We start from the raw sequence: 20,280 nt of genomic DNA, 5'->3' as shown, positions 1-20,280 counted from the left end.
AACGCGTCGCGCTGCGACGCGTTGTGAGCTTGTAGATCTGCTATTGTCAGAGCGCAACACCTGAGCCGAACCAAACATAAAATGACTTGTCTTTTAGTTCTACTGGATCTCTTCTCCTCTAGATCCCTCACTAACATTTTAGTCTAGTTTTTATTTGTTGACGAAATTGCCAGTATATTTAGTCTCAGTTTTAGTCATCGTAGCTTTAGTTTTTATTTCGTTTTTATTTCGTTTTTATTTCGTTTTTATTACGTTTTTATTTCGTTTTTATTTCGTTTTCGTCAGTGAATAAAGGTAGTCGACGAACATTTTATCATAGTTTTAGTCGACGAAATCAACACTGTTCTCAATACATTTCATTGTACAGGAATGAGATGCTGCATCCTCTATTCTCTCAATACATTCTGACTAAATTCATTTCATTGTACAGGAATGAGATGCTGCATCCTCTATTCTCTCAATACATTCTAACTAAATTCATTCAGAGCATCATGACAGAGGTGTTTATGTCAAAGTGCAGCTTGGCTCGTGTTGCTGAGAAGGAATTCAACAGCTCCTGGAATAATTGAGACTTCTATAAACAGTCGGCAGGAAAACGATGCTTTTTTCACCTAGAATAGCCCCCCGTTTGGCTCGGCCATTGTTTACTAGCTTCCACTCACTCACTGTAAGCGGCTGAAGGGATTGAGCCTCACATGGCTGGCTCCCTGCCAGCGTGGCTGATGGAATGGCCAGTCTGCTATAAAGCCACAGTCACTGGCTAGTGGGGTCGGGTTCCTCAACAATCCCCTCTTAGCGGTAGGTCCCATTCCTTAACGGTTGCCTTTAACCATTTCTATATTAACCCATTAAAACCTGAGGCAGTTTCTACAAATGTCTTCTAAATCCTCACCGTTTTCTGAAAAACGTATGTTGCTATAATCAGTGGTTCTCAAACTTTTTCATGTCAAGGACCCCAAAATGATATGTATTTGGCCGCCGAACCTCCCACCACGATCCACGATTTTTCTATATGTATATGTATATGTATATGTATATATATATATATATATATATATATATATATATATATGAATGAACTGTTACTGAATCCTGAAAAGTAACAGTTTCGGAAATATGAGGTTTCCACCCGACAGAGACTATATATATACATAGTATATATAATTGTCAGAATCAACTTTGTTTGTGTTGGTTTACATGTTAAGAGAGTGACTTTGAGAGCCGTTTCATCATACAATGGAAGTCAACAGAGCGATATATCTGGCCAGTTGGACTAGTTACTACATGACAAGGTAACTACAACGACCCAAGCCTCTACCAAAGTACTACTGTTTTAAGGCCTTTTTCATACTTAGTCTGTTTGAAAATAGCTGATCTACAAGCTCACAACGCATTAGATAGAGATAGAGAATCAAACCAGGGACGTGCTGTCTGTCTGTCTGTCTGTCTGTCTGTCTTTCTTTTACAGTAAGGTCTGGTCTCATTCTGCTCTGAGGACTGCTGCCATTAGTGCTTTATCAGATTGTGTGTGTGTGTGTGTGTGTGTGTGTGTGTGTGTGTGTGTGTGTGTGTGTGTGTGTGTGTGTGTGTGTGTGTGTGTGTGTGTGTGTGTGTGTGTGTGTGTGTGTGTGTGTGTGTGTGTGCGTGCGTGTTTAAATAAATAACTACAGTAAATATGTAAGCAGTGGGTCATCATGTTAATCCATCAGGAATGTCTCCACCCTGGTCAGCCTCCTCCCGCTGGACTCCATATTATGCTGCCTTCACACAGACAGATACAAAGATACAGTCTACCATTCATTTTCAATGGAAGCATAGCGACATGAAGATACATCCAACGTGTGTAGCTGCTACAAAACATACAAAGATACAAAGTAACGAATTCAACTTGTGCTGGGTTCAACTTCCAGATACAAAGATACAAAACTACAACTGTAGCTCCAATGACACAGCACGTCCACATATTCACATGAAATCATGTGTATTGATTGTAATGTTCATAAGAGTTCATAATGTAAGTGACCCAGGAAATAAACAAATAAAGTAAAGTACAAAGTGAGTAGAATTAACAACATACAAGGTTTCCATCAGACAGGCGGCCAAGAAATACACCTGTGCTTCAGGAAGGGCTTATGCATAATTCAACAGAACATATTGTGTGGGTGTGTGTGTGTGTGGGGGGGGGGGGGGAGGGTAGTAAGTGGGACAGCGGCCGCTGGTAGCTACTGTACGTTCCTGACAGCTTTCACAAAGTTTGTGATCTTGTAGATCAGCTACCGTATTTGCTTCTTGCACTACAACAAAGTTTACTGCTTTGGGGCACACACACACACACACACACACACACACACACACACACACACACACACACACACACACACACACACACACACACACACACACACACACACACACACACACACACACACACACACACACACACACACACACACACACACACACACACACACACACACACACACACACAGTACCTGGTGCAATAAGAGCTTTTTCTTTTGCTGCCCCAACCCTGTGGAATACACTCCCCAATACTCTCAGAGAAGACCCCCCACACCCTCCAAACCGCTCTCAAAACCCACCTCTTCAATATGGCTTTCCCCAGCTAAACTTCACACAAACAAAGACACAGGTTTACGGTGTTGAAAGCCTATTCTCCACGTTTTTTTGGGACAGAAAATAAAGTGCACCAGCGGACTCACTCATTTGTTAATAATGTCACAAACTATATTGTGCCGTGAGTTAGTGAAATGGAGCCTGCTTCTCTCTTCATCACTCTTGTGTTTGTTTAAAGTGCCATGTTGTTTAGGAAAGTGCTGTTTAAACAAAGCATGGTTTGGCCTGGTTCACATCTATAGTACCACTGTTGATATGAACAAGGCTTCATTCAGGAAGGCATTCAGCTAATTATAGAGAAACCTATAGGCATATCACAAATATATATACATGCACACCAAGCATCCATGTACACCACATGTCTCCTCTGGGATCGATTGAGTTTCATGTTCTTCCTCTGGAACAGATCACTGATAGCATGTGTGTTCATTTCAGCTTTTTCTTTCTTCTTTTTCAGAGGGCCATACTGACTTCCTTAAAGGGATAGTTCACCCAAAAAAGAACGTATTTTCTATCGATTAGTCACCCCATGGAGATTTATTGTTTTTTGTTGCATTCCTAAGCCACTAATTTGACGACAAGCAGTGAGTTCCGGTAGGAGACACAAAGAGTCTGATTGATTGATTGATTGATGTACTTTATTTAGTAAGACATGAGAACATCAGTACATGGAAGTACACATTCACAATACAAGGTCTACTAAACTGGAAGACTCATTAAGCACTGAGCTTGTTTAAGATGAGATCCCCATGCACACAAATCATGATGAAATCATGTGTCGAAGTGACGCGCTGTAAGCTTGTACATCTGCTATTTTGTATATCTGCTATTTTTGAATAGCCAACGCTAAAATCTAAAATGACAGATAGTTTAGTCAATACTGCTGTATGGGGCTGAGACATGGACCCTCACAGCACAACAGGAAAGGGCCCTGGATGGAGTCTACACAAGAATGCTACGAATGGCACTAGGTCACATGGACGGACCACATCAGAAATGTGGTCCTCTACTACGTGGACCTACCACGAGTCACATCAGACAAAGTCAGAGAGAGGCCGTGACTGCGTCAGGCTCCCGGATATTTTTAATACCTCTAAAATGAAAATAAATAAATAAATAATAACAACAACATAATCAACAAACTATACAAAAACAAATGGTCACGTATTACCTAAGAAAGAGGCAACAATTATGAAAGTAGCCGATCAACATGCTCACAATAAGAAAATAAATCACAATATTTATCTGTGGAACAAAGTCAAACTAAATGTAATGCCTCAACTCCTACAATGGACCCTTCGCTAAACCCCACCCCAAAAGCGATTGTCCAATGCCAGCTTAGCAACCGTTGTTAGCCTGGCATAGGTCTGGCAAGCTTTCGTCACCTGCCATAGCTGTCAATGTTATTTCGCCCGCACAGGGGCACACACACAATCATTTGCGACATAATAGCAAGAATAGGAATACCACGATAACGCAATGGTGACTATGAACCACCTACCCAAACCCGTTGGAGGCTGCTTTTCCCAAGCTGAAATCTGCACTTAGACTGGGTCCGGGTGTGTTGAACACATACACAGCTTAACGTCAGGAAAGTTACACGACACGACTCACTCGCCCAGGTGGTGTCAATAATAGGCTACTAATCACCGCAATCGTAACAAAATTCAGAATCACAGCGCTGCCTGTTTCGGATTCCGCACGTTAAAGTATATTAATTAATTTGTTCGTCTATTTATTAACTCCTGCTGCAGTCTTACCCTGTGGTACATGAAAACTCCTGTTACAGTCATGGATAAACTTTAACCTGGTGTTTGCACTTTCTCCATTTACGGTCCGTACATCTATATAAACGTTCAGATTTCAAATATAAAGTGCCTACCCCATGGCCACGGATGCTAAAATTATGCACGGGACTCGGGAAAGTACCCGTATATTCTGTATTGTTCAATAAAAAGCATTTTAATCCGATCAGTGGCCATTTTCTCATACTGTATTAGAGTGCAATACACCTACAAACCGATAGGGTCGCTCAGTTGAAAGTGCATGGAGAAAATGGCCACCGATCAGATTAAAATGCTTTTTATTGAACAATACGGATGATACGGGTACTTCTGAGAGCCCGTACATAAATGTAACATCCGTGGCCATGGTATAAGCACTTTATATTTGAAATATGAACGTTTATGTAGATGTACGGGCCATAAATGGAGAAAGTGCAAACACCAGGTTGAAGTTCATCCATGACGGTCGAGTCAGTCGACCGTCGTGTATCCATGGCTATTACTCCCTCTAACATTTCCCATGTTTTTAGTTTATTGAAATAATGTCATGCACATTTGTCCAGTGCATAGCCTACTGCAGGCCTTGTTGACTAGATTTAGAAGAGATTTTGAAGCTCTTGCTCCTGAAATGATGGATTATTTTTAAGGGGAAAAGCCGTCATTTAACATGCAAGTCAATGGGTGAGAAGCATAGTTTGCCAGGCGCTGCCAGGCCACCAGTCACAGAGTGGAGTGGGTGGGGCTTAGCGAAGGGTCAATTCCAAGTGCTTGTGTGATTATGAGAGAGGGACATTTAAAAACGAATAACTCTTGACAGGTTATAATGTGGTGTGGCATATGCAAAGCAAAGGGGCAGAAAGTTCAGTAGTTTGGAATAGAATCAAGTGTAATATAACCTGTATTCACAGGTGGGGATAGATAGAGTACAGAAGTCCTGACGTCACTCGTTCATCCCCTGGTTCGTAAAGTAATGTCTCTATGGAGAATAACATTGGGTCATCTTAGAATCGTCTCATATAAGAATTGTGGTCCAAAAATAAACAAACTGTCTCTGCGATATTGTCAGGGAGGAGGCTCTGTATCGTTTATGATAGTCAGTCACTTATATTTGATACAGTCTGTTTCTGGAGAAAATGTAACTAATTTGGCGGAAGTAACATTATGGTTTTCTCACCGTCAGTTGATGCTTCATATCCATAAGAGTCAAACCGCCGGGATCATTTGTTTATTTTTAGAACACAGTTCTTATTTGACGTGATATTAAACACGTCTATGGGGATTCAGAATGGGGGTGGAAAACCGCGAACCAGGTAGACAAACCTAGGATGTGTAAATTACGTCAGAACGCTTGATCTTCAACCAGCCTAAATGTTCACACGTCTCTCCCATTCTCCGCTCCCTCCATGGGCTCCAGGTTTCTGCCCGCACAAAAGGTACAAAACACTCAAAAGGTATGGTATGGCACCCCCATATCTTCAAAGCACCCCCGCTCACTCACTCAGATCAGCTAACACAGGGAAGCTGTCTGAATATTCCCTAAAACATTGGTTCTCAAAGTGCGGTCCGGGGACCCCCAGGGGTCCTTGGGGGGGTTCCAGGGGGTATTCCAGGGGCTACACAAAAATAGCAGATATACAAGCTCATGGCGCGGCACCGAGTGCCGCGCCATGAGCTTGTAGATCTGCTATTTTTGAAGAATTTGAAAATAAAATTCTGCAAACCTTTGAAAATAAAATGTTTTAAAGCGAACATTTGTAACTCAAATCTTTGCTTCTGGGGGTTTCTGGAACAAAATATTTTGAAATGGGGGTCCGCGGCCAAATACATATCATTTTGGGGGTCCTTGGCATGAAAAAGTTTGACAACTACTGCCCTAAAACACCCTGGACAACGCTCCACGCGTCCCAGACTCTCCTCCCCCCTCTGGTTCCCAAACTCCCTATAGAACTGCAGACTAACAAACACTCTATGGTGGCAATGATTACCATCAGAATATAGAGCTTTAACTTTTTAACCCAAAATAAAATGAGTTTTAACCAAAATAATTGTCTCACTGTTTTTGCACACTACCATTGTACAACAAAGTATAAATACAGGGATAATCAGTCGATTCAGGTCAATTCATTGCTATAAAAAATGTAAATAAAAAACACAAGGCAATGCAAAGGGTCTCCTCAGTGGATGTGAGTGTTCCTCCAGGATAGGAAAAACATAAGAATAAGCTTGGGAAACGGTAATAGATCTATATGGTATTTACTCTACACATTGCAGTCCACATTCACACAACAAGTGCAAAAGTAGGGATGTCCAATATTGTCTCTTTTGCCGATATCTCTTAATTTACGATTCATCAACCGATACCAATATATGCACTGGATGCATTCATAAATGCCTACAACAGTTGAACCAATATATAAAAAACGATAGATATTATCGGACATCTCTATCTCCATCTCTATCCAAAAGTGCATCATTTTTGTCTTTGTGGTGCGTTGAGCGAGTGCCTCCACCTCGTTAAAGCAAAGGCAATTTAAAACCAATTTTTTTTTTTTTTCCTTCTTCCCCATGCAGTGCAGGAAAATCAAATGACGGGTGAAAGTGAGACGGCAGCCCGTGATTAGGATCAAAGAGACGCCAGGCCGTACATCACTTTAATGTTTAAATCTTATCACCGTGAAACCATCACAGCTCCGGTGAAACACACACACACACACACACACACACACACACACACACACACACACACGTTTGTATTACTATAGGCCTATACTTGTGAGGACATAAAAACTTCACGGCATTGACAATTACCGAAAAACAGCAGACGTTGTGAGCTTGTAGATCGGCTATTTTCCGGTGCGTTACACCGGAAAATACGCACGCAACTAAGTATAAATCAGGCATACGTAACTCCAACCCCTAAACATAAACTCAACCTAAATGCCTAATCCTAATTGTAATCTTTTCCTAATTGTAAATCTAACCATAAAACAACAGCTTTTCTTATGGAGGTCCAAGAAAATTATACTATATAATTGTGACGACATTTGATCCTCACAAGTGTAGTCATACAAGCACACACACACACACACACACACACACACACACACACACACACACACACACACACACACACACACACACACACACACACACACACACACACACACACACACACACACACACACACACACACACACACACACACACACACACAACTGTGCGCCTCCTCCCTTTGAAAGTGAAACTCTGTAAAAGGCAAGGCGTGGAGGATGGGGAAATTGAATTAAATTGGTTTCACACACATCAAGGTGCTGGTGTTTCAGCCGTTCCCTCTGGCCTGGCGCCATTGATCAAGTTCAGATCAAGGTCATCAGTTAACCAAAAAAAAACGAAATGAACCAAAATAAAGGCTATACAAAAAACAAACAAATCTGAAACTGTATTGTGTGTTTACGCAATATATATTGTCATTCCCCCGCCAGGTCATACTAAATATTACAAGTAAGACGTGCGAACGCGGGACGCGAACGCAGCCCTATTCTTTTTTTTTTTGTCTTTTTTAAATTGTTATGTTGTGTATTTACGGACTTGTAATCCGTGTTATTTCACCGTGATGGGGAGAGCGTAGAGAGAAAGTGACGTGACTGCCTCCGCCTCGTATTGAAGTTAATGGGGGGGGGGATATGGTTCTCCTATGCACGGAGTTGAGGAGTTCCTAGTCATCTATGCACGGAATTGCCGTCAGCAGGCAATGAGAGCGTGAGTCACATGGGGGCGCGGCGGCACTCTGAGATGTGTCAGAGTAAGCGCCACTTCTGGCGCACTCTGACGGCTGCACACAGGCAGTGCAGGCAGTGCACACACACAGAGCCACAGAGACACAGAGACACAGAGACAGAGACACAGAGACACAGAGCCACAGAGACACAGAGACACAGAGACAGAGCCACAGAGACACAGAGACACAGAGACACAGAGACACAGAGACACAGAGACACAGAGACAGAGCCACAGAGACACAGAGCCACAGAGACACAGAGCCACAGAGACACAGAGACACAGAGACACAGAGACACAGAGACACAGAGCCACAGAGACACAGAGCCACAGAGACACAGAGACACAGAGACACAGAGACACAGAGACACAGAGACAGAGCCACAGAGACACAGAGACACAGAGCCACAGAGACACAGAGACACAGAGACACAGAGCCACAGAGACACAGAGACACAGAGACACAGAGACACAGAGCCACAGAGACACAGAGCCACAGAGACACAGAGACACAGAGACACAGAGCCACAGAGACACAGAGACACAGAGACACAGAGACACACACACACAACCCGAGCACGGTTGCATAGTAAGCTCCACTTGGTCGGAGGCGCGGCGTCCTTCCGCGTTCGCAATAAACATGTTACCCAATGCCTCCCTGCTTGGCACTCAGCATTATGTCAAGGGCTGGATTGGAGGCAAGTCCCTATGCCTAATAATTACCTGTGTAAAATGTGCATGTGTGTGTGTGTGTGTGTGTGTGTGGGGGGGGGGGGTAGTACGTGCATTGGGCGTGGGGGCCTTACACCGGGGCCCGCTTTACTACGCTACGCCACTGTATGGATGTGAAAAAGTCTTCAGTAAACGTGCACAAAGATGCAGCCATTCACTTATATAACGCACACACACACACACACACACACACACACACACACACACACACACACACACACACACACACACACACACACACACACACACACACACACACACACACACACACACACACACACACACCCCTCATGTGACTCGCTTTCACCTAGTCTGACCTGTCCCCTCCCTCCCTCCCTCCCTCCTTCCCTGTCCCCTCCCTCCCCTCCTTCTCTTCCATCCACTGCCAGAGCTTATTATATAATAATAATCAAAGCAGCATTAATTGATTGACGCCATAGAAGGACAATCAGATCTGCACAGATGACTGTGAGTGTTATGGTGGGTTTGCTTGTACACAGCAGCATAGACTGCAGCGCTACGGTCAGTCAGTGATGTGTCAGGATGACACAGTGCTTCTCAAAGTGAGGTCCTGGGGACCACTGGGGGTCCTTATTAACACATAAAAAAACAGGAAAGCATATAATAGCAAGGTAACATACGTTCTTCAGAAAGCTCTTAGGATTTAGAACAGTGGTTTAGAAGTAGTTCTCAAAAACATAGCAGATATACAAGCTTACAGAGCTATTTTTTCAACATATTTGAAAAATCTTGAAAGTGTTTTTTTACACAAATCTTGTCTTCTGGGGGGGGGGGGGGGGGGGTCATCAGATTATTGGCTTAGGAACAAAAATAAATCAATGCTTCATTGGGTGTGTAATTGATAGAAAATAAGTAACTTTTTGAGTGACCCACTCCTTTAAGGTATTATTGTCGACCATTAGAATGCTTATTATTAATAATATAAAACAATATAATGTGACTGCCATGCGTTGCGTGGAGCAGCACTGGTGCTCAACGTGGGGTCGGAGGGCCATCAGGGGGTCCAAAGTGGACCCTTATGGGGTCTGTAACTCTTAAGAGAGTGCGAATAGAACCAAATGGACCCTTACAGGTCCTTAACTCTGAGAGTGTACACAATCATGGAACCAAATGGACCCTTACGGGTCTGTAACTCTCTGAGAGTGTACAAATGGAACCAAATGGACCCTTACAGGTCTGTAACTCTGAGAGTGTACAAATGGAACCAAACGGACCCTTACAGGTCTGTAACTCTGAGTGTGTACAAATGGAACCAAATGGACCCTCTCTGAGAGTGTACAAATGGAACCATCCATTTGGTTCCATGTGTACACTCTCAGAGTAAAAAGGAACACTGAGGATTTTACACTGTGGGTCCCGACAAGAAATTGGTATCAAATGGGGGTCAAACTGGGAGTCAGTGAAAAATGTGAAATAAAAAAAGGAAAAATGCAAAAGGTTGTAAAACAAAGTCATCCATCTATCATCTATCCATCCATCAGAAGGTCCCAGGTTCGATTCCCGGCCACGTCTGTGTACCTCCGAGTAAGCATAGCAAGACACTTTAAACCCCCCCCCCCCCCCAATATGACTACATGAGCAGCATCCCATCTGCTGGGTGAAGCTGAAAACTGAAAACGTTTTGAGACCCACTGCGTTAATGATCACGCCAGGCCCGAAATTCAGTCGCCGAAAGCAGTACAGCAGTTCAGATACAGATGACGGGGCAAGAAAAAGGCAGCGTTTGCACTTGCAGGGTAAAAGACATTCAACACAACACCATCAATACAGTACATGGACCAAATATATATCAATATATATCAAACAACCTTACCAGCTATGCTCAAGTATAGTGCAGGACAAAGGAAATACAAGAGAATGCAGAGTAAGCATGTCTGTCTGTCTGTCTGTCTGTCCATTGAACCTTCAATCCATCCCCCAAAAACATTCGAACCAAGAACATTCCCCCCCAGATTAAAGCTGCTGGGGGTTCAAGTGGCTAAAAAAAGTGCAATATCGTTAATCTCAATACTTTTTGTCACAATAATCGTGACATGTAATTTTCATATCGTCCCATCCCTAATATATACTGTATTACTGATGAATTGAGTACAATGGACCACAACGGAAGAAGCAAGAAAGTTATCCTTTTAGCATAAGCTTTGACTGTACTACCTGTAGGCTGCTGTGCAATGGTGTCAATAAAGTATTCATCCAACCATCCAACCATCCATCTCCACCCACCTGAGGAGTATGATATCAGGAACACCAGAGCTAGCTTGGAACTGTCGTCTCCCATTTTCCATCCGTATAATATCCTCTGGATCCTTGGATTGTTATTATTTAAAAAACACAAATATGCACAGACGTGCAACGAATATCCCAGTTACTATTATTATTAATAATAATGATAATATGGGTCCATTTCCGGTGCATTGACAGTCATTGTTGACATGTTTTTCTAGTGTATATTATGTATAATCCTGTTGGCCAGAGATTGAGGGGATTTAAAAGTCTGAAAACCAGGGTTTTTTCCAAGGTAACCGCTGGGTGAGGTGTCCAAGGTCCTGGGTGGAGGTCCTGGGTGGGATGTCCAAGGTCCTGGGTGGAGGTCCTGGGTGGGATGTCCAAGGTCCTGGGTGGAGGTCCTGGGTGGGATGTCCAAGGTCCTGGGTGGAGGTCCTGGGTGGGATGTCCAAGGTCCTGGGTGTTTCCAAGGTTAAAATCTTACCCCCCAAAAAGTTAAAAAATATATCAAAATTCACTGTCACAGAAAATGAATGACAAAATAATACATTTAAAATTAAATTTAAAAAAACTGGGTGATTTATGAGCTCAGTAGCATGTTATGTGTCATGCAAGCATGGTTGCACAGCATGCGTGTGTGTGCGCGTGTGTGTGTGTGTGTGTGTGTGTGTGTGTGTGTGCGGCTTAATGATCTCAAATCACCGCGTTAATTAGCGGTCCAATTAGCCAACAGCTGCGGTCCTCCAACAGCGTAGTGAAGATGATATTAATAATAATAATAATAATAACAACATCCATTCACAGCCTGAGATCCAACTTCCCGACCACATCATCATCATGTCCAAAACCATATTTCATCATATGGAACATTAAAAAGATTAAAGACATCCTTATAGTCGTGGGTTGACGTACAAACGCCGCTAAGACGTGCTATAAACGATACATGATGATATGTTATGACGTCACTCCGTCGGTCAAGTTGAAACAGTTTGTTGACAGATAGAAACCCAAAGGAGGGAAAGGAAGGCGACGCTCGAGCGTTGCCGCCGCTGTCACGCGGAAATCGGTGACCCGTTAAATCCTGCGACCGGCGTTGCCAGGTTGGTTGTGTGAGAGAAATAAGCAACCAGGTCTATGAAAACAAGCCCAAAAGAAGCAAACATGACATGAAAATGTTTAAGAGCCATGAACAATAATTAGAAACAAGTCCAAATAAACAACTACACTTTAGAAACAAGCCTAAATAAACAACTACACTTTAGAAACAAGCCTAAATAAACAACTACACTTTAGAAACAAGCCTAAATAAACAACTACACTTTAGAAACAAGCCTAAATAAACAACTACACTTTAGAAACAGGTCCAAATAAACAACTACAGTTTAGAAACAAGTCCAAATAAACAACTACACTTTAGAAACAAGCCTAAATAAACAACTACACTTTAGAAACAAGCCTAAATAAACAACTACACTTTAGAAACAAGCCTAAATAAACAACTACACTTTAGAAACAAGCCTAAATAAACAACTACACTTTAGAAACAAGTCCAAATAAACAACTAGTTTAGAAACAAGCCTAAATAAACAACTACACTTTAGAAACAAGTCCAAATAAACAACTACACTTTAGAAACAAGTCCAAATAAACAACTACAGTTTAGAAACAAGCCCAAATAAACAACTACAGTTTAGAAACAAGCCTAAATAAACAACTACACTTTAGAAACAAGCCTAAATAAACAACTACACTTTAGAAACAAGTCCAAATAAACAACTACACTTTAGAAACAAGCCTAAATAAACAACTACACTTTAGAAACAAGACCAAATAAACAACTACACTTTAGAAACAAGACCAAATAAACAACTACACTTTAGAAACAAGACCAAATAAACAACTACACTTTAGAAACAAGACCAAATAAACAACTACACTTTAGAAACAAGCCTAAATAAACAACTACACTTTAGAAACAAGCCTAAATAAAAAACTACACTTTAGAAACAAGACCAAATAAACAACTACACTTTAGAAACAAGACCAAATAAACAACTACACTTTAGAAACAAGACCAAATAAACAACTACACTTTAGAAACAAGCCTAAATAAACAAATACACTTAGAGACAAGCCTAAATAAACAAATACACTTAGAGACAAGCCTAAATAAACAACTACACTTAGAGACAAGCCTAAATAAACAAATACACTTTAGAACTAAGACCAATATTTCTATACAATATTTAGAAGCGACTTTACAGAAAAACAAGCCCAAAGTCGATTATAATAAATAAGCAGACCTGGCAACACTACCTGCGACCTGGCGGGGGAGAGACCAATGACGTCGTCGTACCGCTGGCTGGGCTGCTGCTGTGGACAAACCGGTGACCCATCTAATGGTGCGACCTCAGAGCGGAGACACCGAACGGCGTGGTGCTGTGGACAAACCGGTGACCCATCCGAAATGTGTGACTCCGGAGAGAACCCAGTGTTGCCATGTCCGCTTATTATACGCGACTTTGGACTTGTTTTTCTGTAAAGTTACTCGTAAATATTGGTAGTTTCGGGTTGTGGGTTTTTTCACTTGTTTTTAAAGTGTAGAACTTTGCTTGTATAGTCAGGGACTACAGATGACATTTAGCTTCTGGCTAACGCTGGCTCATTTACAAAAATACATAAATAAATATTTGGGCTTGTTTCCATTTTTTAAACCAGTGGTTCTCAAATATTTTCATGTCATGGACCCCCAAATGAATATGTATTTGTCCCTATAAGCCCGATCTGAAAATGTTTATGGGACTCCACATTTTAGAAAGATTTATTTGAAAATAAATAAATTCTATGTTGCTTCTTTTGGGCTTGATTGCATAGACCTGGTTGCTTGTTTCTCTCGCAAAATCTGGCAACACTAGAGAGAACTATGATTTGTGTCTTTTCTTTAGTTTTTTTGTGTTTTCATCAAATGAAAGCTTTTTGTTTGGTTAATAGTGTGTTAATTATTTCCCCAGAAAGCAGAAGAAATGATGTAATCCATGTAGGTTATAAGCTGCTGTAGGTTCATATTATCATGTTCGGTTTAAGGTTATTATTATTTTATTTCTCTTTTCTTTTGGGAACATTTCAAGATGGAGGAACTGGATGTGTATGTGTGTGTGTGTGTGTGTGTGTGTGTGTGTGTGTGTGTGTGTGTGTGTGTGTGTGTGTGCGCGCGCGTGCGTGCGCGTGTTCTCTTAAATATTAATGCATGCTTTAATATAAAGCATGCAGCGCTGCCACCTAGTGGTGGAAGAAGTGCTTTAAAGTAGTTCACCCCAAAACATGATTTATTTTCTATCAATTCCACACTCCATGAAGCCTTGTATTCATGGAGGTTTTTCTGTTTTTGTCGCATTCCTGGGCCAATAATTTGATGACCAGTGGAGTGTCCAGCCAGGAGCCATAGGAGACTCAAATGACCTGCATTTGAAATTATTACAGTTAATTATTCAGATTCAAGCACTATTTTGAGGCGTGACAGCAAAAGAAATAGCAGAAAATGTTGAGATAACATCCATATTTCTCTTTTAACTAAATACCTCGGGTGTATTTTAAGATTCTGCCAGGTACCAGGCTTGAAAAATAGCCGATCTGAAAGGGGGAAAAAAATTATATTTTCTCCTGCTCAAGAAATGATACAAATTACCCACAAAATATTAGTTTTATCTGAACTCTTCCCTGCATCTGTCCTGTGTTTCATGGAATCAGTAAAGATCTATCTATCTATCTATCTATCTATCTATCTATCTATCTATCTATCTATCTATCTATGTATTAGCAATGATACATTTCTTAGTTTGGGTTCCATGTGTTCCATGTGTACACTCTCAGAGTTACAGACCTGTAAGGGTCCATTTTGGTTCCATGTGTACACTCTCAGAGTTAGAGACCCGTAAGGGTCCATTTGGACCCGTGGTGGACCCCGGACCGGTCATTGAGAACCAGTAACGTACAGTACAAAACTGTGATGACAGAAAGAGCGAGGTGTCATCATTTGAGAGCTCATGGATGGCAATTTCTTGGACACAACTGAATAGCCTTTAGAAAGTAGACCAGCCAATAAAAACACACTAGGCTATAAGAAAACACAAACAAACAAAAAACACAAAGGCCTCCACCTTTGCAGGCATTTTCATCGTTTCATTTCCCATTTCCGTTTCCTTTGCTCAAAGCATTTCTCTGTTTGTACATCGATTCATGATGGAGATCAACCGGTTGTAGAAGTTTCTGTTCATAGAGATCTACTTCCTGGTGACTATCACTGAGCTCATTCCTGTGCTCTGGTTTGCTTCCATCTTTTCCTTTCTGTTCATTGCCTGGTACTCGTTCTGATGTCATTTGGCGTTTAGTCTCTTTAAGTGATCTCGCTATACGTTTCTGGTGTTGGAGGTCATGACCGCCAGTTCCCAGTTGATGTCCTGCGGGAGCCCCGACCGTTCCAGACCATACTGAATGACCGTTAGCTTGCAGAGCGTCTTCAGACTAGGACTTAGGTCTAGGATGCACAGGCCGTCGGGGGTGTACCCTCCGAAGAGGATGATGCGATCTCCCACCATGCAACAGCGCATCCTGTACATCCAACACGGGCCCTTCTTCTTCAGTTCCACCTTCTTCCAGGAGAAGGTCTCCGGGTTGAACTTCCACAGGTCGTTGAAGGTCCGGTCCAGGTTGTTGCCGCCGAATATGTACAGCTCCCCGTTGTAGACGAAGGCCGAGTGGCCCTCGCGCTCCTCCGGGAGGAGCCGCGCGGAAGGCGTGCTCAGCCAGTTGTTGGTCTCCGTGTCGAATACTCTGATGTTGTTGTAGAGGTCTTCGTCCTCCCCCAGGCCCCCGAATACGAACATCTTGGTGCCGATGATGGTGGCGGAGTGGTGCGACGACGCCGCCGTGTCCCCGGTGTTGATCAAAGACCAGGCCATCGTGGCGGTGTCCAGCTTGTAGATGTCATTGGTGTATCCGGTCAGCTGGTTGAAGCCTCCAAAGATGTACATGACCTTCTTCAGGACGCAGGCCGAGTGCCGCCACCTCGCCTCCGGGACGGCCCCGGAGACGGCGGGCTTGAACCACCGGTGGGTGTCCACGTCGAACGCGTACAGGTCGTTGCAGCTGGTGTTGCTGAAGCCGCCCCAGATGTAGATGATGTCCTCTATCAGCACGGCCGTGTGGCCCCAGCGCATGGAGGGGACGCCGAGGGGACGCTCCTCTCTGTCGGTCGTCGCCGGGGACAACTTCATCCAGCGCAGCGACACGGTGTTGAAGACGTACACGTCGATGTGGTCCATGTTGTACATGTAGGTCAACGTGTCGCCGTATCCTCCCAGAGAGTACACCTTGTGTCCCACTGCCACAGCAGCATGGAGGGTCCTCTCTGTTCGCCCTTCTAGGTGCACCGTCAGGCACAGCATCTCACAGAACAACACCGCGCTCTGTAAAGTGTATAAACACCGGAGTGTTGCTCTGTAAAACAATGGCATCCTGTTGCAGACGCCGGCGCTTATATTGGTACGGCGGTACAAACGTCAAATGAAGCTCGGCCAATCTGAGAAGCCGCTGGCTTGGCCTGAATAATCAGGGAAGCTGATGCTTGACCATCTGTCCCATGTTAAACGTGCCTTAGGGGCCTTTGGCATTACTATAATTTTTATCCCACAATTTTTGTAACCCATTTTTTCACCCAGTGCCAATGCCTAAGCTGTACTCTCCCTCTGCAAGCCTGGGGAGAGCCCCGAGGGAGAGGACACGCCCCTGGGGAGAGGACACGCCCCCAGTACCCACACCGTCCCCGGCTGGAATCGAACCCAGGACCTGCTAGCTGTGAGGCGACAGCGCTAGGCCTTTGGCATTTCATTGGATCAATGTAATCTGTGGGATTGACAGAAGAGATGATCAGAGGAGCAGAGTTTGTACCACCGCCATCATGAACACTTGGTCTGAAGAATGGACAGAGTTTCTCAGTGAAAGAGTAGGAAGGAATGAACTCTGGTCTCCATCATACAAGGAGGCCAGACCCTCCTCATAATCCACAAACGCTTTCTGGACGTCCTCTCGTACAGGGAGGACAGCAGGGCTAGCAGCAGCCTTGTACTCATTTCTACTCCACTACATCTCAGAGGCAAATATTGTACTTTTACTCCACTACAATTATTTGACAGCTTTAGTCACTGGTTACTTTGTAGATTTGAATTATTATTACAAAACAGACATTAACCACTTCAGCCCTATATACATTTTGGCCATTTGAAAATAGCCGATCTACAAGCACACAATGCGTTGCGATGCGACGCATTGTGAGCTTGTAGATCGGATATTTTCAAAAGATTTGAAAACTTGAAATGGGACATTCTGCATAATGAGTACTTTCTACTTTTGGTACTTTAAAGGGATATTTCACTTTCAAAAAAACGTTTGGTCATTTTATCGTCTACTCAGGCCTTTGTGAGCCCCCAAGACAGTTTTTAAGTTGCTCGATTCAGTATTTAGATATTTGATATTCATTTTATCAGACACGCCCCCTTCCTATACAAACCCATAGACGGTCCACCGAAGTCCTGACGTCATTCGTTCATCCCCAGGTTTGCGGAAGTAATTTCTCTATGGAGAATAACATTGGGTCATCTTAGAATCGTCTCATATAAGAATTGTGGTCCAAAAATGTACAAACTGTCCCGGCGATATTGTCAGGGAGGAGGTTCTATATCGTTTATGATAGTCAGTCACTTATATGTGATACAGTCTGTTTCTGGCGAAAATTTAACTAATTCGGCGGAAGTAACATTATCGTTTTCTCACCGTCAGTTGATGCTTCATATCCATAAGAGTCAAACCGCCGGGGTCATTTGTTTATTTTTGGAACACAGTTCTTATTTGACGCGATATTAAAGACGTCTATGGGATTCAGAATGGGGGTGGAAAACTGCGAACCAGGTAGACAAACAAAGGATGTGTAAATGACGTCAGACTTCGGAGGTCTATTGTAACTTCAAACTCCACTTTAACCATGTTAGATTCATAAAAAACACCCGTCCTTGGTTCTGGTGACTCATAGCGCCCCCCTAATACGCGATTTCAATTACTTTTTTCATTTATTTTTTATATATTCTTTGGAAAATGAAAAAAATTAAATACAATAAAAAAATAAAATACAAAAAATGAAAAAAATGATCGGAAAAACCTGTCACGTATTAGGAGGGCAGTATGAGTCACCAGAACAAAGGACGGGTGTTTTTGATGAATCTAACATGGTTAAAATGGAGTTTGAAGTTACAATGGGTTTGTATAGGAAGGGGGCGTGTCTGATAAAATGAATATCAAATATCTAAATACTGAATCGAGCAACTTAAAAACTGTCTGGGGGGCTCACAAAGGCCTGAGTAGATGATAAAATGACCAAAAGTTTTTTTGAAAGTGAAATATCCCTTTAAGTACATTTTGATACCAATACTTTTGTACTTTTACTCAAGTAAATTTTGAATACCAGACTTTTACTTGTAACAGAGTATTTCTACATTGCAGTATTGATACTTTTACTTAAGAAAATACTTTTTCCACCACTGCGAGTATTTGACAATTACTGTGTGATGAATGTAAATGCAGTGGTTGCTTAGTTGCCATTGCAGTACTTACTTATTTGACCATTCTGTTACCTACAGTACATGTCTGTATTGTCAACGGCATCACTCTCAGGGATCTGTTGAGCTTCAGGCTGGGCTGAGTATTTAAAGGGTCACACAGTGTCATTCAAAATCCCTACCTTCCCATGGGGTCAGTGGTCACTGCTCACAAGGTTCACAGTTCAAGGTTCAGGGTTGTTCTTTACGGTTACATCTTTGCACAGGTCAGTACGTAAGAGCAAAACATATCTTTGTTCGTCTTCCTAATAATAACCTTAAGAAAGAGAGAAAAACAAGAGCAAAGATCAGGCGTTTCCCTCTGGCCAGCTTTATTTTTATTCTAAAAAAATGTTAGTGTTTCTGTGTGTTGCTGACTTGGTGAATGAATTGTGATTGAATCTTTGACTTTGACCTCTTTATTGATTATAAACATAATGTAAAAATACATACATTGTCACACCATTATCAAAAGGATAAAACGTAAAAAAGCCAGCGGCTTATTTGTGCATGTCAGTCCAAGCACCCATAGGTGTACAGTAAAGTACAAAACGATATAAGTACCAATAACTGTACAACTATAATTAAGACACCAGGCTTGACAAAGAAACCATGTATTGAATATATAAATCCCTTTTTCAAGATGAAAAAGAGAACATTAAAAAGGCGCTCTCTCACAGCAGTGACACAGTGAGTGTCTGTCTGTCTGTCTGTCTGTATGTATGAGATGCCAGCCCAGTCTCATCCTGTCCTCCTGCACATTAAAAACAACATCTTAGGTGTGAAGACAATGATTTATGCCTGTGTTTCAATTCAGAGCCATTTATGTTTAAGGACAGCCTCCCGGCTCTCCTTCTGCAGTTTCAGCATGAGTGATGTTCGGTTGGACAGGCCCCCCACGGGCCCAGTTTGGTCCCCATGGGGCCCAGTTTGGTCCCCATGGGGCCTCCCAGCTCCTGTACCTGATGTGCCTGGTGGATAGTGACCTGATTACAGTTCTCATCTGGCACCCCGCTGCCTGCCTTTCCTGAGTGTCCTTGTATGAACCCGTACAACAACACACCAGAGAGACGTCATTTCATTAAAAAAAAAAGGGGTTGGTAAATAAGTGACCTTTTTTAACACCCTGATTTATAAATAGCAGATCTACGAGCCCACCCATCTTAAGCCCGGTTAAAAAAAATAGCACAAAAAAAAGCAGATCTACAATCCCGCCCATCTTAAAGGGATAGTTCACCTCTAAAATTACCTTTTTTTCTATCGATTAGTCACCCCATGGAGACTTTTTTTTTTTGTCTCATTCCTAAGCCAATAATTTGATGACCGGCAGCGGTTCTAGTAGGAGACACAAGAGTCACCTTTGTGTCTCCTACCGGAACCGCTGCCTACCGGTCCGCTGGTGATGAAATGATTGGCTTAGGAATGCGGAAAAAAATGTCCATGAATTCAAGTCTCCATGG

The 20,280-nt window shown here is 42.6% G+C and overlaps 2 protein-coding genes across 4 annotated transcripts in view; both read right to left on the bottom strand.

Moving 5' to 3' along the window:
• Positions 1–11,506, bottom strand: part of LOC308080839 (activin receptor type-2A-like) — a 45,985-nt gene extending 34,479 nt beyond the window's left edge. For all 3 annotated transcript variants that reach the window (XM_080422865.1, XM_080422867.1, XM_080422866.1), the window contains exon 1: positions 11,172–11,506. In XM_080422865.1, the coding sequence (XP_080278991.1) occupies positions 11,172–11,226 (55 nt within the window). In that variant the 5' untranslated portion in view covers positions 11,227–11,506. The remainder of the gene's footprint in view (positions 1–11,171) is intronic.
• A 4,074-nt stretch (positions 11,507–15,580) lies between these two features.
• LOC308080230 (kelch domain-containing protein 3-like) lies at positions 15,581–16,618 on the bottom strand (the record flags this gene model as incomplete). Its single annotated transcript, XM_080422006.1, has 1 exon — positions 15,581–16,618. One exon carries the CDS (start codon positions 16,616–16,618, stop codon positions 15,581–15,583), a length of 1,038 nt encoding a protein of 345 aa, XP_080278132.1.
• Between the last annotated feature and the right edge of the window lie 3,662 nt (positions 16,619–20,280).

This window comes from Gymnoscopelus braueri, assembly GCF_963280865.1.
Source record: "Gymnoscopelus braueri genome assembly, chromosome: 24".
NCBI classification, from domain to species: domain Eukaryota; kingdom Metazoa; phylum Chordata; class Actinopteri; order Myctophiformes; family Myctophidae; genus Gymnoscopelus; species Gymnoscopelus braueri.
Note: the sequence above shows the minus strand (reverse complement) of the source record. Positions and strands in the feature narration are given on the sequence as shown.